The sequence below is a fragment of the Lepus europaeus genome, chromosome 15 (assembly GCF_033115175.1).
Source record: "Lepus europaeus isolate LE1 chromosome 15, mLepTim1.pri, whole genome shotgun sequence".
Classification (NCBI taxonomy): Eukaryota; Metazoa; Chordata; class Mammalia; order Lagomorpha; family Leporidae; genus Lepus; species Lepus europaeus.
In genome coordinates this window covers 56,643,901-56,666,812 of record NC_084841.1, presented here as the reverse complement: position 1 = coordinate 56,666,812, position 22,912 = coordinate 56,643,901, and the positions used below count along the sequence as shown (strand labels likewise).

The 22,912-nt window shown below is 39.7% G+C and overlaps 1 protein-coding gene across 1 annotated transcript in view; it reads right to left on the bottom strand.

Moving 5' to 3' along the window:
- Positions 1 to 890: 890 nt before the first annotated feature.
- SLC30A5 (solute carrier family 30 member 5) overlaps positions 891 to 22,912 on the bottom strand; it is a 39,435-nt gene continuing 17,413 nt past the window's right edge. The window contains exons 6-16 of the mRNA XM_062212177.1: positions 19,880 to 19,967; positions 18,334 to 18,410; positions 16,609 to 16,779; positions 15,827 to 16,115; positions 15,441 to 15,649; positions 12,997 to 13,154; positions 11,757 to 11,886; positions 8,262 to 8,463; positions 6,559 to 6,785; positions 3,030 to 3,158; positions 891 to 1,714 (exon numbers count right to left, since the gene is read on the bottom strand). Coding sequence (XP_062068161.1) covers positions 1,544 to 1,714; positions 3,030 to 3,158; positions 6,559 to 6,785; positions 8,262 to 8,463; positions 11,757 to 11,886; positions 12,997 to 13,154; positions 15,441 to 15,649; positions 15,827 to 16,115; positions 16,609 to 16,779; positions 18,334 to 18,410; positions 19,880 to 19,967 — 1,851 coding nt within the window. The 3' untranslated portion in view covers positions 891 to 1,543. The remainder of the gene's footprint in view (positions 1,715 to 3,029; positions 3,159 to 6,558; positions 6,786 to 8,261; positions 8,464 to 11,756; positions 11,887 to 12,996; positions 13,155 to 15,440; positions 15,650 to 15,826; positions 16,116 to 16,608; positions 16,780 to 18,333; positions 18,411 to 19,879; positions 19,968 to 22,912) is intronic.

The window sequence follows — 22,912 nt, the reverse complement described above, 5'->3', positions numbered from 1 at the left end:
AATTTAGTATTTTTGTTGTTTCTTTGCCTTCTAAGGGGAATGACAATTTTAACATTAGTATAATAGTTTATTGTACCTATCTACTTAAAATATATTTTAATGTATAAAAATTGTATTGAAACATCAATATGCAATTATCTCCCACCACTGAAAAATTTTAATATGTACTAAAGATTCTGGACCAAAAAATGTGCAAAGACAAGAAATATCAAATAGTTTACAATTTCTAAAATCCCTCACATATTAAAATTGGAAAGACAAAAATATGATTTATAATACATGTTAGCCATTATGGCTAGATAAGAAAATAGTACCCGTACTAAATTCGTCCTACTTATCAAAACTCCTAGTGTAAGACGAATGAAAATGTTTAGATGCTTATAAATAGAAAAGTATTCTAAAGTTTCTTTTGGGCAACATTCTTTGGTGTTCATAAAACTGCATATATAATATCTATCACACTACATATCCAGCTAAAATTGGAAATGAAAAAAATAAAAATTGGTTATCACTCTTAAAGAAGTTTGGTTTCATGATACACAAATCTTTATGGACAAGCTTTCCTTTTTAAACCTTGAAATAGCTACCTATTCTTTGATATTTCTTATATACCTATGTGTTCCAGAAAGTAGATAAAATTCACAACCAGAAGCAGAGAATTCAGCTCTGAATTGAACCAATGATTGTCTCAAATGGCTGTTCTACCACAGGGACAAGGAGAAGATGAGAGGCCTAGTACTGCTTGTATACCAGCTTGGAAAGCCACATGGAATGGCAGATACCAACAAGAAATGGAGCATTCTGCTTGGGAGGAAGGTGACAAGTGAGCAACATGGACACAGTTGGTGTAAGTTCTGTACCCTAATAAATTAATTATTCATTGGCAAATATTAACAAAAGTAAAAAATTTATTTTACAGAGTGGTTGGTTTTGGTAACATCCCAAACTGTACTGTTATAGACTTCCCTGTTCTCACTGCTTATGTCATATCAGTGGCTAAAGTTTCTCTCAAATAATTTAGTTTACATTTAAAGTGGCAATACAGATTTTACCCAATGGACTTCAGTTATAATTAGAAACCAGTTTTATGTACAGAAAATCCATAAATATAGAACTTTTATTCCTATTTTATCTTTAGGCTATGCAAAAAATGGACTAAAAATTTTTCATTTGGATCTTTGTAATAAACACGTAAATACATATTTACAATGGAGATGTTTTCTGACAGAAAGGAAACACAGAAGTAATTTTGGTCTTCATAAGAATCCATCATTGTGTCCATTTCTGAAGATGATGTGATACATTACGTTCACTCAAATTGTAAGAGTCATTTTAAATACATAATTCAAATCACTATTTTACTGTTGTGATCAATGCTTCAATCAGTATTTAAATTTCCTTTAGGAAAGATTCCTTGATCCAATAATGGGGAGCTTTAAAATTTCTGTACAATTACACGCAGTTTCTGTCCTCCTGGCAATGTTACAAATACTAAGTCACTGAATCTTCATTGTTCACATCCGGGGGTAATTTGTGAGTTCTTTCACATAATGTAAGTGCCATCCTTGCAGTATTTCATGGACTCCATTTGTTTTGTCATAGCCAGAACATCATGAAATCCAGTACTCAGGCCAGACATATGTTGAAAGTATGCTTCTTTTTCTACTTGAATTGTTAAATTGTTTACTCCTGCATCTTTAAGTATTCCTGTAACCTGTTATAAAAACAGACATTTTAAAGCATTGAGAGTAACACATTTAGTATCTTACATAATTCCTAGCATATTTTTTATAGTCACAGATAGCCTAAGATACATCCTCAATGTAATGTTTCCTATTCAGTCAAAATGTAAGATATGATCTTTTAAAGGGTCAGTAAATTACCAATCTGGAATTTAAAGTAGAGAAGGAAAACAGCTTTTGTTTCCCGTCTGATATACATAGCACACAGCTATAGCAACTGTTTTGATCTCTAACTCCAAACATAGCACATATCCTGTCAAATTGGTTGTTATTAATTTAGTGCTAAATTTATAATAATTTATTTCTTGATAATCTAGAAATCAAGATCAATCATAAGTTTTTTTTTTTTTTAAGTAACTTAAGCTTGTCATCTAAATGCTAAAACTTGACTTTAACAAACTTATATAAAACAAATCTAGATGTACAAATGTTATATTACTCTGGTGAAAGATATTTTTATTTTATTGTTTTTTCAAAATTCTTAGTGGGAGGCCGGCGCCGCGGCTCAATAGGCTAATCCTTCACCTGCGGCGCCGGCACTCTGGGTTCTGGTCCTGGTTGGGGCACCGGTTCTGTCCTGGTTGCTCCTCTTCCAGTCCAGCTTTCTGCTGTGGCCCGGGAAGGCAGTGAAGGATGGCCCAGGTCCTTGGGCCTTGCACCTGCATGGGAGACCAGGAGGAAGCACCTGGCTCCTGGCTTCAGATCGGCGCAGAGCGCTGGCCGCAGCGCGCCAGCCGTAGCGGCCACTTGGTGGGGGTGAACCAACAGAAAAAGGAAGACCTTTCTCTCTGTCTCTGTCTCTCTCACATTGTCTAACTCTGCCTGTCAAAAAAAAAAAAAAAAAAAAAAAATTCTTAGTGGGAAATACTTTCGTTTTCTTACTTTTTTTAAAAAAAGATTTATTTGCTTATTTGGAAGTCAGAATTACACAGAGAGAAAAGGAGAGGCTGAGAGAGGTCTTTCATCTGCTGGTTCACTCCTCAGTTGGCCACAATGGCCAAAGCTGCGCCGATCTGAAGCCAGGAGCCAGGAACTTCTTCTGGGTCTCCTATGCAGGTGCAGGGCCCAAGGATTTGGGCCATCTTCTACTGCTTTCCCAGGCCATAGCAGAGAGCTGGATCGGAAGTGCAGCAGCTGGCACTGTGGTGGCAGCTTTACCTGCTACACCACAGCACCAGCCCAATATTTTTAAACAGTAAATGACTACTGAGCTGTAGAACCTCTGATGTGTTTAATTTTATGGTATGAATTCCCTCAACTGAAATTACAAAAATGAAAGACTTTTACCTGCTGTACTATTCTTTGTTCTAGCACATCAGATGTCACTTGTATATGAATTGTTCCTGCCACAATACTGGCAGAATGGCGCCAGAAATGAGGATCTCGGTATGATATTAATCCTTCAATTTTTTGTATCTGTCAAATAAAAGAATATGTGATATAAAAGGCCTTTTCAAAGGCTAATTTACTTAATACAATATAGACACTTTCTGATAGCAAATAAACAGATTCATTGGTCCAGGAATCACCATTAAGCTTATAAAAAAAAAAAAAGATAATGAGGCGAGAAGTTGGAAGGAACAGGAGAGGGGACAATTAACTTGAACTAAAAGTGTCTAAAATATTCTGACTCAGGAGTGATGCCAAGGAATAGGAAGGTGAATGGAGGGTGGCAGATATGTTTACATGCAAATTTTGGCTTTCACTAATAGTTATACACCTGTTCTCACAACATAATGCATACTTTTCCTATTCTAAACATTACCTGGACATGTTCAATGAATTCCATTGATTCCACTGATACACACACACGCACATATTATTTGTTTCAGAGATAACACATTCCATAGCTATCCTCAATGTTCAATATGAGAATGGTTCAGTAGTTATTAATCACCCATACAATGCAATACTGTTCAGTCATTAAAAATGTATTAGAATATCTACCAACATGATGTAAGTGGGGAAAGATTTACAGATCAGTATAAAACAGTATTTTGCTATTCTTATTTTCAAAATATTCTATTTTAGAAAAACTTGTAAAAGTTTCTTTCCAGGTGGTAAAACTATAGTGATTTTTTTGGGTACTTTTCTGTATTTTGAAGTTTCCTGTAATGGATATGTACATTACACTTTTTAAAGAGCAGGATGTAATACTAATTTTAAGAAAACGAGAACATTAATGAAAAGTGGGTTAAGATGTTGTAGTTTATTTATCATTTTTTTTTTTGACAGGCAGAGTGGATAGTGAGAGAGAGAGACAGAAAGGTCTTCCCTTTCCTTTGATTCACCCCCCAATGGCCGCTGTGGCCAGTGCACCGCGCTGATCCGAAGCCAGGAGCCAGGTGCTTCTCCTGGTCTCCCACATGGGTGCAAGGCCCAAGGACCTGGGCCATCCTCCACTGCACTCCCGGGCCACAGAAGAGAGCTGGACTGGAAGAAGAGCAACCGGACAGAATCCGGCGCCCCGACCAGGACTAGAACCCGGTGTGCTGGCGCCGCAGGCGGAGGATTAGCCTATTGAGCTGCGGCGCCGGCCAAGATGCTGTAGTTTAAATATTGAAAATGCCAACTTTTCATCAGCAGATCCCAATTTATTTTAATATGATATAGCAAACCCCAAGGTGAAAGAAATTCTATTTTGTATTTGTTTTTCTACAAATTGCTTATTTATAGTCTCAGTCCATTTTTCTCCAAGATTGTTTTTTTTTGATTTTAAGGATTATGGAGGGTAAGCTTTTGCCTGTTTGTATATACAGTATTTTTTCTTAGTCAGCTTTCTGTATTCCATATTTGTTCATGGACTCTTTCACCAATTGACAATTTTCAATTGATCAAATTTGTAGATTATTTTCCCCCTTTCTATGTGACTTCTGGTTTCACTTTTTTCTTTTTTTTTAAGATTTATTTATTTATTTGAGAGGAAGAGTTACAGAGAGAGAGACAGAGATTTTCCTTCCATTGGTTCACTCCCCAAATGGCCGCAATGGCTGGAGCTGGGCCAATCTAAAGCTAAGAGCCAAAAGCTTCTTCTTGGTTTCCCACATGGATGCAGGGTCTCAAGCACTTGGACCATCTTCCACTGCTTTCCCAAGCCATCAGTAGGGAGCTGTATTAGAAGTAGAGCATCTAGGACTCAAACCAATGCTCATATGGGATGCCAGTGCACCTACAATGCCACAGTGCAGGCCCCTAAAAAAGTCTTGTAAAGAAATTTATTTATTGAGGGAGGGGAAGGAGGGGAGGAGGAAGGTTGAGGGAGAGATCTCCCATCCACTGGTTGGGTCCCTATTTTTTTTTTTTTTTGGACAGGCAGAGTTAGACAGTGAGAGCGAGACAGAGAGAAAGGTCTTCCTTCTGTTGGTTCACCCCCCAATGGCCACTGTGGCCGGCGTGCTGTGCCGATCCAAAGCCAGAAGCCAGGTGCTTCCTCCTGGTCTCCCATGCGGGTGCAGGGCCCAAGCACTTGGGCCATCATCCACTGCCTTCCCGGGCCACAGCAGAGAGCTGGACAGGAAGAGGAGCAACCGGGACAGAATCCGGCACCCCAACTGGGTCCCTAAATTCTTGGAACAGCTGGCGCTGGACCAGGTACAGGCTAGCTGTTGGGAACTCAATCTGGGTCTCCCACGTGGGAGCAAGAACCCAGTACTTCAGCCATCATATCCCAGGGTGTGCATTAGCAGGATACTTGGAACTGAAGCAGAGCTGGGTCTTGAAGGCAGGAACTCCAATACAGGATGTGCGAATCTCAACCTGCATCTTAACTGCTGCACCAAATGTCCACTCCTACTTTAAGCTTATTAGAAAGGCTTTGGGGAAGGTAGTGAGTGGTGTCAGGTGCAGTGGTTAAAGACAGAGCCCGGGATGTCCACTTCCCATATTGGAGTGCCTGGGTTTGATTTCTGGCTCTGCTTCCATTGTAGCTTCTTACTAATGTGGACCCTGGGTGGTGGCACGTGATGATTCAACTAGTTTGGTCCCTGCCACCCATGTGGGAGACCTGGATTGACTTCTGGTGCCTGGCTTTGGCCTGGCCCAGCCCGAGCTGTCATGGGCCCTGGGGGAATAAATCCATGGATGCAAGCTATCTTTCTCTTATTCTGTCTCTCTGCCTTCTATAATAAATAAGTCTTTCTCTACCTCTGTGACTATAAAAATATTTTATTTTAGTGGTTTTATGGTTTCTTGTCATTTACAACTTTACTGGACATACATTTTTATTGGTATGGTTTATAGATATAGCTTTCCAGCAAGCGGGAATGCAATGAATCCAAAGCTGGCCACTGAGATCAACCCTTTTCTCTTCACTGATCTGAAATGCCATCTGTATGATCTAATGAATTCCTCACATTTCTGCATCTGTTTCTGGACAAATTATTATTTTTAAAAATTTGTTTTATGTGTTATAAGGATCAACCTGTTTTGTGAGTTAATTTTATAACTTTACAATTCTAAGATGGGATCTTATTAATTAGTTAATAAGTTAATTCTATAAATTTATGTATGGGTTCTTGTTTACTCTCAAGCAATAACTCTTTCAAGTAAGTTTCAAATGATACTGAATTATCTGTCCCCCTCCAAAACAAAACAAAATCCCAATGAGGCAACCAAGATTAGATTTAAAAAAAAGAAAATCAACATCTTTGTAATACAGAGTCTTCCCATAAAAAAAAGTCTCTCCATTGATTCGGTTCTTTTTTCACACTCTTTTAAAAAACGTGTTTTCTACATTCACATTTTGTTAGACCAACCTATTTAATTTTAAATGCTACTTTAAAAGGAAAAAAAGCAGTGAAAAAATTATATACAGTACCTTTTCTAAAGCAATATGTAGTTCTTTTTCATACTCTGGTGGCAGTCTCAAAAGTAGAACCTGACAGGCATCTTTAATCAGTGGGACAACACTGAGAAATATTAATACAGCAATAAAAAGAGAACAGAGGGGATCCGCAATGAACCACCCAAACTGCTCTATAAGAACTGTGGATATAATCACACCAATACTGCCAAGCGTGTCTGCCAAAACATGGAGAAACACACCTACAAATAAAATATAAAATCATTATAAATTAAGACACACCTAATTTAGCTCTTTTGTCTATCCTACCAGCATTACTGTGTACCTACTATTTGCACCATGTACTTTGGTAGTGGCTGGTTCTATAAAATGTCATACTTCCCTCATTTTTACTACAGTAAAATAAACATCTGGTTCTTTTATAGTCAAAGTTTATAACGATACGTTCAGTGTTTCCTTGCAACTAATATTTATTCAATTATCACTGTGTAATGGTAGTATTTTAAAATGGACATTTGGGGCTAGTGCTGTGGCATAGTAGGCTAAGCCTCCACCTGTGGCACTGGCATCCCATACGGCTGCTGGTTTGTGTCCCAGATGCTCCACTTCTGATCCAGCTCTTTGCTATGGCCTCAGAAAGCAGTGGAGGATGGCTCAGGTCCTTGGGCCCTTGTACCCACAGGGGAGACTCGGAAGAAGCTCCTGGCTTCGGATTGGCCTGGCTCTGGCCATTGCAGCCATTTGGGGAGTGAACCACTGGACGGAAGATCTCTCTCTCTGTCTCTCCCCCTCTCTATAACTCTCAAATAAATAAATAATAAAAAATCTTTAAAAAATTTGACATTTATAAACATTTTCATTAAAATTTTTTAATTTCATTGTAGTAAGAACACAACCTGAGATCTATTCTCTTAACAAAATTTTAAGTATACAGTATGTTGTCAAAAGTGCAATGTTTAAGCAGATCTCTAGAACTTTTTTGTCTTAACTGAAACTTCATGTCTACTGGTTAATATGCATTTCCTCCTCCCCCTTGTCATTGCGACTATAGTCTTTGATTCTGTGACTCATCCTACAAGTAAGTGGAATCATACAGTATTTGTCTTTTTGTCACTGGCTTATTTCATATGGCATAATGTCCTCAAGGTTCATTCACATTGCTGCATATTACAAAATTTCCTTCATTTTATGAGGCTGAATACTGCTACATTTTATGCATTTACAAATGCATTTTTTTTTTTTTTTTGACAGGCAGAATGGACAGTGAGAGAGAGAGAGACAGAGAGAAAGGTCTTCCTTCCGTTGGTTCATTTCCCAAATGGCCGCTACAGCTGGCGCTGTGCCAATCCGAAGCCAGGAGCCAGGTGCTTCCTCCTGGTCTCCCATGCGGGTGCAGGGCCCAAGCACTTGGGTCATCCTCCACTGCACTCCTGGGCCATAGCAGAGAGCTGGCCTGGAAGAGGGGCAACCGGGACAGAATCCGGTGCCCCAACTGGGACTAGAACCCGGTGTGCCGGCGCCGCAAGGCGGAGGATTAGCCTGTTGAGCCGCGGCGCCGGAGACACAAATGCATTTTCTATAGCAGATGACTTCAGAGCCCCTTTTTAGCCACAGATTACCTTTTAAAAATAAAAGTGTCCTGGAAGCCCAATATTTAAACAAACAGAGCATCAATTCAGAACACAGTTGAAAGGTTGGAGTGTTTGGCAAGGACTCACCCCTCATGTTAGCATTCATGCCGCCGCCTGGGGATCCATGGCTGTGACCGTGTCCATGGTCACTGTGTCCATGCATGTGGTGTGAATGGCTGTGATCGGATGAGTGACAGCTTCCTTGGGAAGATCCATGGGTGTGATTATGGGCATGGCTAAAGGCACAGATACCAATAAGGTTTACTATCAGCCCTCCAACTGACACTGGCTAGCAAAGGGGAGAAGAGAAAATTTTTAAATTTATAATTAAACAACAAAAAAAGCTTATTATTAAAAAATCATATTGCATTATATAGTTTACTGTTTATAGTTTTGAACATACTTACAGTAAAACCTAAGTTCAGAAGTCAAAAATTACAAAAAAACTAGAATATTTAATTTCCAAATATCAAACAAGATTGAGGTATTTGAACTTAAGTAATGACTAAAAATGATATGTGCTTGTTTCATGGCTTATATAAATAGTACAAAGTTGTGTTTTGTTTATTTAAATAAAAATTTATTTAAATAAACCAAAAATGCTGCTTACTACAGCAAGTATATATCTGCAATCAAAATTTGTATTACAAGGTTGTTGCATTACAATCTCTCTCTCTCTAGGTAAATTTCAACAGTTTAGCAATGATTATAATACATTAACTAGTGGATTCCAAATAAATAGTCTTACTATATCTTAAACAGTAAAATCTTCCGGGGGTAGGGGAGTGTGGAGATTGAGAAAGCAAACATAGAAACTGTCATTTTTTAAAAACAAAGTATTGAAATTATCTTCATTTAAGTGTGCCAAAATAACACTCAATGGATTAAAAAAAAACTTGATTATTCTCTCTTACAAAGTAATTTTGAATAGCAGCTCAAAGTATTGCTTAATTTATCATGGTCAGGGCCGGCGCAGTGACATAGTAGATTAATCCTCCACCTGCGGCGCTGGCATCCCATGTGGGCACCGGTTCTAGTCCTGGCTGCTCCTCTTCCAATCCAGCTTTCTGCTATGGTCTGGGAAAGCAGTAGAGGATGGCCCAGGTCCTTGGGCCCCTGCACCTGCATGGGAGACCGGGAAGAAGCACCTGGCTCCTGGCTTTGGATCAGCATAGCTCCAGCTGTTGTGGCCATTTGGGGAGTGAACTAATGAAAGGAAGACCTTTCTCTCTGTCTTTCCCTCACTGTCTGTAACTCTACCTCTCAAAAAAAAATCTTTAAATCCTCCGCCTTGTGGCGCCGGCACACTGGGTGCTAGTCCCGGTTGGGGCGCCGGATTCTATCGCGGTTGCCCCTCTTGCAGGCCAGTTCTCTGCTATGGCCTGGGAAGGCAGTGGAGGATGGCCCAAGTGTTTGGGCCCCGCACCCGCATGGGAGACCAGGAGGAAGCACCTGGCTCCTGGCTTCGGATCAGCGCGATGCGCCGGTGCAGCGGCCATAGGAGGGTGAACCAACAGCAAAAAGGAAGACCTTTCTCTCTGTCTCTCTCTCTCACTATCCACTCTGCCTGTAAAAAAAAAAAAAAAAAAAAAAAAAAAAGAAATCCATTTGTTTTATAAAGGAAAATATTACCTGGGCAATAAGTAATTTTAATTATTAATTTTGTTTTAAAGATTCATTTACTTTATTGGAGAGGCAGAGTTACATAGAGAGAGGAAGAGGGCAAAGGGAGAGAGAAATCTGTCTTCCGCTGCTTTCCCAGACGTATTAGCAGCATTTGGAAGCGGAGCAAGCCAGGACTTGAACCAGCACTTGTATGGGCTGCCAGGGTCACAGGTGGTAGCTTAACCTGCCGTGCCATAATGCTGGCCCCTAATTACTTGACAGATTTTCTCTAGTAAACGTGTGGTGCTTCTTTACTTCTTTTGGTGATTTAGATTCTTCGCCAGATTTTAAAATTTCAGTTAGCCTTGTAAGCTTGTAGATGGTTACTAAGTTTGACCAAATATTACCTACAGAAACTCTATCACTCATAAATACTCCACCTCCTTTACTGAGAAACATTCCATCAGGAAGAAATGTGGAAAGCAGAAGCCCCTAAAATTCTGTGGCTAAGAGATTAGTGTATTTTCTATGAATATACTAACACACATGCCTATATAGCCTAAAACCAATTAATAGAATAATATTGTATTATTATTTTATAATTTTTTTCACTTAGTATATCAAAGGCTAATTTACTTAATACAATGTAGACACTTTCTGATAGCAAATAAACAGATTCATTGGTCCAGGAATCACTATTAAGATTATTTGATGGCCGGCGCTGTGGCTCAACAGGCTAATCCTCCGCCTTGCGGCGCCGGCACACTGGGTTCTAGTCCCGGTCGGGGTGCCGGATTCTGTCCCGGTTGCCCCTCTTCCAGGCCAGCTCTCTGCTATGGCCCAGGAGTGCAGTGGAGGATGGCCCAAGTGCTTGGGCCCTGCACCCCACGGGAGACCAGGATAAGCACCTGGCTCCTGCCTTCGGATCAGCGCAGTGTGCAGGCCGCAGCGCGCCGGCGGCGGCCATTGGAGGGTGAACCAACGGCAAAAGGAAGACCTTTCTCTCTGTCTCTCTCACTGTCCACTCTGCCTGTCAAAAAATTAAAAAAAAAAAAAAAAAAAAAAGATTATTTGAAAAAAAAAAAAAAAGAGATAATGAGGCGAGAAGTTGGAAGAAACAGGAGAGGGGACAATTAACTTGAACTAAAAGTGTCTAAAACATTCTGACTCAGGAGTGATGCCAAGGAATAGGAAGGTGCATGGAGGGGTGGCAGGTATGTTTACATGCAAATTTGGCTTTCACTAATAGTTATACACTCATTCTCACAACATAATGAATACTTTTCCTATTCGAAACATTACCTGGACATGTTCAAGAAATTCCACTGGTTACACTGACACACACACACATTATTCACAGAGTAAGGCTTTAAAATTATATAATTTTTCTGATTTTTACCTTTAACACTGCAAATTTCCTTAGATATTTATATTTAATTATTTTATTTTTCCTTAGATATTTAAAAGTATATCTTAAAAAAATTAGTGTTTTATAATGTCATCTAATATTTTGACTACTAAAATGTTAGAGAAAAGAACTATTTAATTGCTAAGAGTCAGCACTGTAAATACAGTAGTCCCTTCTTATAAGGGGGATACATTTTAGACCCTCCACTGACTGCCTGAAACTGCACACAGTATGACCCCTTGTATTGTTTTTCCCTATTAATACCTATGATTAAATTATAAACACTGTAGGAGATTAACAATAACTCATATTAATAAAATAGAACAATTATAACAATATAATACAATAAAAGCTATTTTAAACTTTTCAAGTACTTATTTCTGGAATTTTTCCATGCAATGTCTTCAGACCACAGTTGACTGGTTAACTGAAACTGTGCAAATAACAGGTGAAAATGTGAAATCACAGGTAAGGGGGACTACTACAGCAAGCAAAGAAGTTATGTTGATTTAAGTTTCACAAAGCTTCCATAAATCTGTAACTACAAATGGTTAAATAGGAAGACTTACTGTTAGCATGTTTGTGTCTAATTCCGGAGGATCAATCAATCTGGCAACTGACTCCATAAACACAAAAAAAGCTATTACTATTAGAAAAAGTCCATTAATAAATCCAGAAAGAATTTCTATTCGGCCATACCTAAAAACACAGAATAGTTTTTAGAAAAGAAAAATGACAAAAATACTTATAAAATATAAACTATTACTTTGTAAACGAGGAAACAAGCCAGATTTTCAAATTTTGAAATAATTCATAAGATATTAGTGGAGGAAGGCCTTTCTGTACATATAGCAATTTGCTGAACATTTACATACTCATCAAAGATTTAGTGTCCTTACAAAATACCCCTTCTTATTTCTTAGGCTAGAAGTTATTTTCTCTCTTGGAAACACTTGATGTGCTCTCTGTCATGGCACATTGCACTCTCCTTTGTACCAAAATTATTTGTATTTTTGGCTGCTCGTCCATTTTTCAAAATATAAATAGTTGAAAATAAAAGCTGAATTTATTACTTTACCACAGGTCTTACAAAATACCTGGTACAAAAAGGGATTCAAGTACTTGTTGAATTATTCAGTTAAAGGATATTTTCATATATAGAAACTTCAGATTTTTGAATATCGTTTTTAACAGCAAAAACGTGAATGACCATACATATCCCATTGCTTCTAAGAAATACACTGGACAAAGTCTCCATATTTTAACTGAGTTTTGCTCCCTGACTACATGAAAATGATGTCAAAGAATATAACCCTGAGCTTACTGTCACTCAATATTTATCCTCTCATCTACTTCAAACTAAAGAAAAATGAAAAACTGAAAATAAGTGACATTAAAAGTAATAAAATTTCATTTCCTGGGGCCGGCACTGTGGCACAGCGGGTTAAAGCCCTGGCCTGAAGTGCCGGCATCCCATACGGGCGCTGGTTCTAGTCTCGGCTGCTCCTCTTCCGATCCAGCTCTCTGCTATAGCCTGGGAAAGCAGAAGATGGCCCAAGTCCTTGGGCCCCTGCACCCACGTGGGAGACCTGGAAGAAGCTCCTGGCTCCTGGCTTTGGATCGATGTAGCTCTGGCCATTGCGGCCATCTGGGGAGTGAACCAGTGGATGGAAGACCTCTCTCTCTGTCTCTACCTCTCTCTGTAACTCTTTCAAATAAATAAAATACATCTTTAAAAAAATTTATTTCCTGAGATGGCTTATGCTCAAGATGTTTTCTTTGTACTACATTACCTCTTGGTGCACCTACCCATAGGAGAAAATCCGAGTTGCTTTCCATCTACTCATCAGGGCAGCAAAAAGTCCCATGACCAAGGCAGAGCAGTCAAAGAGCATGTGAAATCCATCTGAGATCAGACCCAGACTATTGGTCAACACGCCATAGAATAATTCCACAAAGGTAAAAAGCTAAAAAATATTTTCAAAAAATATGGTAGTAGTATGTTGGGAAATATGCTTCAGTAAAGATTTGTTAGAATTTCATTATAAGGATTTTAAGCTTTAATTACTCAAATTATTAATTACTTGTTTGAAGATTTGGTATAACTCTGTTCCTTTAGCTATTAAACCACCACTTATTTATTTTTTTATTTATTATTTATTTTATTTTATTTTTCATTTTTTTGACAGACAGAGTGGACAGTGAGAGAGAGAGATGGAGAGAAAGGTCCTCCTTTTGCCGTTGGTTCACCCTCCAATGGCCGCCACGGTTGGCGCGCTGTGGCCGGCGCACCGCGCTGATCCGATGGCAGGAGTCACGGGGTACAGGGCCCAAGCACTTGGGCCATCCTCCACTGCACTCCCTGGCCACAGCAGAGAGCTTAACCACCACTTATTTAGACTAGAAAACTTACTTCATAAAATTCTAAGTAATGAAGCTATATCAGATACATGTATCTCACAAAAGATTTAAAAGTTTTATTTATCGATCTCTAAGAATCAATAAATGATTACAAAATGATCAGGTTAGAAATCAGTGGTCTGTAGTGAGATTCTATAAACAAATGAACTCTTTAAAAGCTGTTCTGTTACCAATTTGAAATAGCATATTGAATCAGTGGTTCTACCAATGTCTCAAAAATTATTTGCTTGGGCTGGCGATGTGGCACAGTGAGTTAAGCTGTTGCCTGTGATGCTAGATCCCATTTCAGAAGGCTGGTTTGAGTCCTGTCTGTTCTGCTTCCAATTGAGCCCCTTGCTAACGTGCAGGGAAAGCAGTGAGAAAAAGCCCATAATCCTCTGCCTGTGGCGCCAGCACCCATATGGGCGCTGGGTTCTAGTCCCCATTGCTCCTCTTCCAGTCCAGCTCTCTGCTGTGGCCTGGGAAGGCAGTGGAGGATGGCGCAAGTGCTTGGGCACCTGCACCTGCGTGGGAGACCAGGAAGAACCATCTGGCTCCTGGCTTCGGACTGGCGTAGCTCCGGCTATTGCGGCCATTTAGGGGGTGAACCAATGGAAGGAAGACCTTTCTCTCTATCTCTCCCTCTCACTGTCTGTAACTCTACCTCTCAAATAAACAAATAAATAAATCTTAAAAAAAAGAAAAAGCCCAAGTACTTGAACTGTCGCCCCATGGGAGCCCTGGTTTGATCTACCTAGACCCACCCGTCATGGCCATTTGGGGAGTAAACCACTAGGTGGAAGATCTCCCTGCTTTTCAAATAAATCTTAAACTGTCAAAACCAAAAATGTTTGCTTAAGTAAGTCAACAAGATCCTGCATTATTACTACTAACAGAAAATAAGAATTTTGGCCCATCTCTATTACCAAACTTTGGGAAGCACTACAATTATTCCATAACTGTCCATATTAAATTACTGACCTTTTTTTAAAAAAATATTTATTTATTCATTTGAAAGTAAGAGTTACAGAGAGGAGAGGCAGAGAGAGAAAGAGAGGTCTTCCATCCGATGGGTCACTCCCAAGATGGCCGCAACTGTGCTGAGCCAAAGCCAGGAGCCAGGAGCTTCTTCTGAGTCTACCACGCAGGTGCAGGGGCCCAAGGACTTGTGTCATCTTCTACTGCTTTCCCAGGCCATAGCAAAGAGGTAGATCAGAAGTGAATGAGCTGGGTCTCGAACTGGTGCCCATATGGGATGCTGGTGCTTCAGGTCAGGGTGTTAACCCGCTGCGCCACAACATCGGCCCCAATTACTGACCTTTATAAGGCACTAATACTTACAAATATTTAGAGGGAATGCATTGCTTGCCAGGAGCACAACACTGACCTTTTGCTGGGGAAAGGTGAATCCCACCTGCCTGCCAGGTGTGAGGGATGGGAGGTTTTTTTTTTTTAAATGGAAACAATAAAAGCACCATGGCAGAGCTTAAAAATATATTTACATATTTTTGGGTTGGCACTGTGGTGTAGCAGGTAAAGCTAGCTAATATCTGCAATGCCAGCATCCATATGGACAATGATTCGTGTCCCAGCCGTTCCCCTTCTGATCCAGTTCCCTGCTAACATGCCTGGGAAGGCACAGGAAGATGACCAAGTGAGTGGGCCACTGCCACCCACGTGGGAGACCCGGATGAATCTCCTGGCTTCAGCCTGGCCTGGCACTGGCCATTGTGGCCAACTGAGGAGCAAACCAGTGGATAGAAAAATTTCTGTCTCTCCTCCGCTCTCTGTAACTCTTCTAAAATAAATTTTAAAAAAATTTAAACTTAGGTATTTAAATTTAAAAATCTTACCAGATTCAAGCACAAGAAGTAAAAGATCTGCCTAGAGTCACTCTCCTCAAGAATCTGTTTCAGCGATTCCTTAATAAACCGAGGCACGGACTGTGAGCTGTGCTGAAAAGCATCCCCCATGAAGTTGTAAAGAGGTGCTCCTTCAGGAGAGTATCCAATCAGGGTGCCCTTCTGCCCCCTCTTAGAAGGAGATGATAGGATGTTGGCAGCTACAAAGAGGAAAAAACAAGGAATATCACAAACGTTTTAAAACTGTACGCTACCAAAAGCCAACACAGAAGCTGTTAGCATTAAGTGCAAACACTGACCGATTTCCCAAACTAATGACTGGGTCGTCAGACCCGAGAAGAGATGTAGCCGAACACTGAGAAGGGGGAAATGCTTACCCAAGATGAAGAACACTGCGCTCACGACCACTCCTCCGGACAGAACGTGTTCCGTGCTCTCCTGGTGTGCTGCTCTGCTCATTGCCCGAAGCTGGTCAGTTATGGGGTGGGTCCAGAAATTTCCAAAAAGGAGAGCACTAATAAAAATGGGCAAGGATCCATAGCGGGCACATTTGGAAACATCCATTTTGACTGAACAAATGGAATCCACGTAGAAATCCAGGATCATGACAAAAAAAATAACCATCGTGAAAGGCATAATGAGAGAAAACCAAGACTCAACTTTACTCTAGAAATTAAAAAACAAAACAAATTGTCAATACCACATGGATAAAATGTTCACTTAGATATTTTTGTTAATCCTTTTATATATAAACAAATATTTTCATGATTCAATATAATTCCTAAAATGCCAACATATAAGAGCTGCACGATACTGGCACATTTGCAGTATTCTCCCAAGTAACAGGAAAAAAGCCCATCATTGTTCGACAGTTTTATAAATACCAGGCAACTCACAATCCTTGAGCCTAACACATGGTGTTTAAGGGTTGTTTCTCCCACTGACTTCTGTGGGCCACATGAATCTAAGTGCTATGTAAATGGAACAGTATTTTGTTTGCATTTTCTATAAAAAATTAAATCAATCACCTTCCCAACATTTTAAAATTATTGAGAAAAAGAATAATGTAGGCAATTTTCAAATTAAAATCAAAATAAAATACAAAGTACTGAACTGAAATTTATAAGTGATATCAATTCATTTTACTTATTGCTCTTACCTCAGTTGTCATAGAAAGAACAATGACCCATGGGCACAAGAGAAGCACAGAAACAAGATGGGATAAAGCTTGAAGACGTTTGGCTCCCCCAACATCTATAGAGAGTTTTCTGGAAGCTGTGTGAAAACCAACTTTACAACACAAAGCCAGTACTAGCAACAAGACTCCACCCTATGAATAAAATTAGAAAGTCTCATTAGAAACATACACAGTTCAATACTTAATCCTTAAATACATGATATTTGAAGGAATGGAACTAGCATGTTTTTCCATGTCCTTAATTACTTAACATTTATTTATTTACTAATTTTTTATTTATTTGAGAGGTAGAGAAACAGAGGATGAGACAGAGCTGCTATCTGCTGCTTTACTCCACAAATGCCTGTATGGAAAGTCAGGAGCTGGGGAGCTTAGTCAGGGTATCCTGTGTGGGTGGCAAGTCATCCAACCACTTGTGCTATCACCTGCTGCCTTCCTTTAGGGTAAGCATTAACAGGAAGCTGGAATCTAGAATGGAGCCAGGACTCTGGAACTTGAACCCAGGCACTCTGATGGTGATGAAAGCAGCACAAGAAGTGTCTTAACTGCTAGGCCAAAAAGCCCACCTCTGAGAATTTACTTTAAATGCATATTTAAATTTAACTAAAAAGTGATCACTGCTAAATATAAAGTGGGAATAAGAGAGGGAGGAGGTGTACAGTTTGGCACATGCTCACTCGGACTTACCCCTAATGGTAGAGTTAGAAACGTGCCAGGGGATTCCAATTCAATCCCATCAAGATGGCATGTACCAATGCCATCTCACTAGTCAAAGTAATCAGTTTCAGTTCATAACTGATCATAATGATAGGATTAAATGTCAAAGGGATCACATACACAAGACTAGTGTCTGCTAATACTAACTGATATAATTAAAAAGGAGAGAACGATCCAACATGGGAAGTGGGATACACAGCAGACTCATAGAACGGCAGATGTCCTAAACAGCACTCTGGCCTCAGAATCAGCCCTTAAGGCATTCGAATCTGGCTAAAAAGCCCGCAAGAGTATTTCAGGCATGGAAAGCCAAGACACTGTGGCAAAAAAAAAATGACCTAAATGAAAGATCTCTTGTGAGTGAGATCCCAGCAGAAAGAACGGGCCATCAAAGAAGGATGTACCTTTCTCTGAAGGGAGGAGAGAACTTCCACTTTGACTATGGCCTTGTCTAAATAAGATCTGAGTTGGTGAACTCAAGAGGCTTCCATAGCCTTGGCAGCGCATGACAAGAGCCTCAGGTGATTATTGACATCATAAATAAGAGTGTCAATTGTTAAATCAACAATAGGAGTCACTGTGCACTTACTCCCCATGTAGGATCTCTGTCCTTAATGTGTTGTACTATGTGAATTAACGGTAAAAATACTACTAGAACAGTACTCTATGCTTTGTGTGTCTGTGTGAGTGCAAACTGTTGAAATCTTAGTAAATACTAAGTAGATCTTCTGTATATAAAGATAATTGAAAATGAATGTTGATGGAGAATGGGATGGGAGGGGGAGTGGGAGATGGGATGGTTGCGGGTGGGAGGGAGGTTATGGAGGGGGGGAAAGCCGCTATAATCCAAAAGTTATACTTTAGAAATTTATATTTATTAAATAAAAGTTAAAAATGCATATTTAAAGTTAGAGCTGCTGTAACCTTTTAAAATCTTTTGGTCACATTAGCAAAAAGAAAAGAACATACCTTGTGATCTGCTACACCTAAGAAGGCAATGGCTGTGTAAAGCATGTGAGTTAGAGCACTGTCATGATGTCCTTCAGCTGATGGGGTGGAGTAAAGGAAAAAATTCCAAATGTTAAATCTTCGAAACCTTCTGGGTTGAAGATAGACTAGGCTGAGGGCTCTGAACCTGACCACCCTCAATAACGTGCTTCTCTTAAAAACAATTTAAAATCTAATTCTGGGAAACAACTTATAAATTGGAATAGAGTGTATTTCTTTTGTTGTCTGCAAAACAATTATAAGAGTACTCAAGATATAGTTGGTAATTTTAATACTTAACCTCCAAAATACATTCACATACATACTATAAAGTCAATAAAGGGACAAGAACAAGGAATTTCCTTGGACCACTTCAGAATTAAAAGTTGCCTTTTTAAGGGCCACCAGTCCTGAATCTTTCTAAGTCACTGGCCACATAAGTCCCAGAAAAGTAGTCAGCAGCAAGCAGGAGAGGGTAGGTTGGGGAAGAGCATTGCAACCTGGAGACTTTTCAAGGTAATGGCCCCTCACTCATTACAACAAAGTAATTATTATTTTACTAATGAGTTTTAGAGTTATGAGCATCAGTAGCCAGAAGAACCAAAACTGGTACTTTAAGTTCTCCTGAATGAAGTGGGCAAAGGCCTATGGGTAGGAAAGACTAAGGCATGTCTGTAGAGTAAAATGAGTGGACATTTGACTGAAAACTTGGATTTGTGTAAAAGAGCTGGGGCCGAAGTAGAAATTAGAATTTGAAGAAAGAGAGTAGATACCAAGCAAGGGAATTTGAAGTTTTTCAATCCTCCAGCAGGAGAATGCTGGAGATTTTTCACTTAATCTCAAAAACGGTTTATATTTAATAACTGCCACTGACTAATAAAATGATCATTTAAATTGTTAAATTATAAGGGAGCAATTAGACTGATTATGCCAAGTGGAAAATCACATATTTTTTTTAAAAAAATATTTATTTGAAAGGCAGAGCGACAGAGATGGGGTAGGAAGGGAAGGAAAGAGGGAAAGGAAGGAGAGAGAGAGGGGGATCTTCTATCTGTTGATGCACTTTTCAAATGTCCCTAACTGCCACGGCTGGGCCAGGCCAAAGCCCAATTCTACCTGGGTCTCCCACGTGGCTGCCAGGGGCCCAAGCACTTGGGTCATCATGTGCTGCCTTCCCAAGCCCATTGGCAGGAAGCTGGATGGGAAGTGGAACAGGTGGTCCTTGAACAGAACTAACACTCCACTGTGCCACAATGCTGGCCCCTCATCCATTTTTTAAAAGGCACCAGGACAGTCTAAATATTCCTTCAATGTCCCAACTTTCTGAAAACTTCTGATATTACAAAAGATACTGAGAAGCCATAAAATATTCATTACTTGAATATTGATTTAGGATATCTCCATTAAGCTATGAAAGTTTTACTCATGATTGATCAGTTTAACTTATTCACTCCTTCTTTTCCCATTAGGCCAATTTTCTACTTTTCTGCAAGACTTTAAATAATTTCAATGTATTGCAAAAGGATACGGTGTTCTGCCATTTTAGCCATGAGATCATCATTGTCAAAAAGCAATAAACAGATCACAGCAATGATGAAAAAAGCAGCCCCTCTTGTCTGAAAAATGAAGAAAATATTATAAAGGATGGAGTTTTCAAGGGTGGACTTTAAAGTAACTGTATAAATGCTAAAGAAAAACATTTTTTCAAATAAACAGTTAAATATTTGTTATTATTTACAGGATTAACTTCCCGAGATGTTACTTTAGTTTTGGCTGAAAAGCCCAAGTAGCTAAAGAATAATTAATAGGGACTTACTTTACTCTACAACATGAAAGGGATAGATAATATTCTAGTTACTCCTGTAGGAAACACAACTAAGGCATGTTAATAAAATTACCACAGTTATTTCCAAGAGCTAATAAAAGTGTAAAGTAATTAAAAAGCTAAATAAACTTTTAAAGTTTATGTTCTCATTCTAAGGAAAGGACTCTAAAAGAAAATTATAGAAAGAACCCTTCAGCCTCATTTGTGTAAATGTTTCAGAATTTTAACTATTTTTTTTTTTTTTTTTGTTCTAGTACTAGTGGTTGAACTCTGTAATTAACACACAATTATTCTTAGGAGTTTAAATTTTAACTGAAAAATGATCCCTGTTAGGAATTTGGAAAACATTATGCTGAATGAAATAAGCCAGTCCCAAAGGGACAAATATCATATGTTCTCCCTGATCGGTGACAACTAACCGAGCACCGAAAAGGAAACCTGTTAAAGTGAAATGAACACTATGAGAAACGGTGACTTGATCAGCCCTTGCCCTGACTGTTGATGAACAACTTAATACGTTATCCCTCCTAGTATTTTTTTTTGTTTGTTCTACTTAATACTTTTGGTTGAATACTGTAATCAATACACAGTTACTATAAAAACAATCTAAATAACAGTATATATTCAGTATTTACAAACTTACAGGTATAATACTTCCTGCATAGTATGGATTTTTATGACATAGGTAATATTATATGAATATTTAGTTATATTCCACATACATATAAGTATAATACAGCATATTAAATAAAAGGTTAAAATGAAAAGTAAGGATACTATTCCATGTGTTATATGATTATAGGCACCCTTGAAAAACTCTGCATGGTAGGTATTATGACAAAAGTCAACATACACTAAAACATCATACAAATTTTTTTTTATTTTTTTATTTATTTTTTGACAGGCAGAGTGGACAGTGAGAGAGAGAGACAGAGAGAAAGGTCTTCCTTTTGCCATTGGTTCACCCTCCAATGGCCGCCGCGGTCGGCGCGCTGCGGCTGGCGCACTGTGCTGATCCGAAGCCAGGAGCCAGGTGCTTATCCTGGTCTCCCATGGGGTGCAGGGCCCAAGCACTTGGGCCATCCTCGACTGCACTCCCGGGTCACAGCAGAGAGCTGGCCTGGAAGAGGGGCAACCGGGACTAGAATCCGGTGTGCTGGCACCGCAAGGCGGAGGATTAGCCTATTGAGCCGCGGCACCGGCTAACATCATACAATTTTAAATTTTTAAAATTTTCATTGAGTTAGGATATGGTAATATTAGCAACATTCAAATACAGAGTATATAATTTCAACTTTTACTAACAAAGTGGAACACCAAAAATTTTGCTGTGCTTCAGAGAATTCAGAGGGAAAAAACAAAACCACACTAAGTTCTGGACAGGTGTTCTGATTCTTGCTGACACTAATGAGAGGATATGTACGAACTATACAAGTACTCTCATTTCGGATTATTGATGCAGCCAAACCTTTATTTTAAAAAATGTTTTACAGTCACTTGTATTTCTTTTGTGAATTGTCTTTTCCTATCCTTTGCTCATTTCTGTTGAAGATCTTTAAGTGTTTTATTTAGTGACATGTACATTTTATATCTTAGAAGAAATGAAAAACTTTTACTCATAATTTTTGCTGTTGTTAAATTTTTTTGACAGGCAGAGTTAGACAGAGAGAGACAGAGAGAAAGGTCTTCCTTCCGTTGGTTCACTCCTCAGATGGCCACTACAGCCAGCGTGCTGCGCCGATCCGAAGCCAGGAGCCAGGCACTTCCTCCTGGTCTCCCATGCAGGTGCAGGGCCCAAGCACTTGGGCCATCCTCCACTGCCTTCCCGGGCCACAGCAGAGAGCTGGACTGGAAGAGGAGCAACCAGGACAGAACTGGCGCCCCAACTGGGACTAGAACCCGGGGTGCCAGCACCACAGTTGGAGGATTAGCCAAGTGAGCCGAGGCGCCGGCCTGCTGTTGTTAATTTCTTGTTTACATGATATTTTCCATTATATAGCAGTTTCTAACCATTACAAAGTCAAATGTGGTGAATTTTCCCTTTGAGTTTTTTCTATTGCTTTCACAAAATTCGTTTTTGCCTTTATATTACTTTAATCTATTTTTTTTTTTTTTGACAGGCAGAGTGGACAGTGAGAGAGAGACAGAGAGAAAGGTCTTCCTTTTGCCGTTGGTTCATCCTCCAATGGCCGCCGCGGCTGGCGTGCTGCGGCCGGTGCACCGCGCTGTTCTGATGGCAGGAGCCAGGTGCTTCTCCTGGTCTCCCATGGGCTGCAGGGCCCAAGCACTTGGGCCATCCTCCACTGCACTCCCTGGCCACAGCAGAGAGCTGGCCTGGAAGAGGGGCAACCAGAACAGAATCCGGTGCCCCGACCGGGACTAGAACCCGGTGTGCCGGCGCCGCAAGGCGGAGGATTAGCCTAGTGAGCCGCGGCGCCGGCCTAATCTATGTTTTAAGATACCTTTCTTTAAGCCCACAAAAATCTTTAATCCACTTGAAATTTATTTTGGAATATTCTATACATCAGAGGGAAGCATTAAATAGTAGCCTGTTGCTTAAGTAACAACGACTCAATTTTCTTTACTCCTAAGTTTAACGCATAACGATGACTCAATTTGAAATCCACAGTCTATGTATTCTCTCACGCTACTCTACCAGGTGGGTTACTTTCTTCATTTTATTATTTTATTCATCTCCCTCTATTGCTTACCCTGAAATTCCCTTTCAGATCAGGG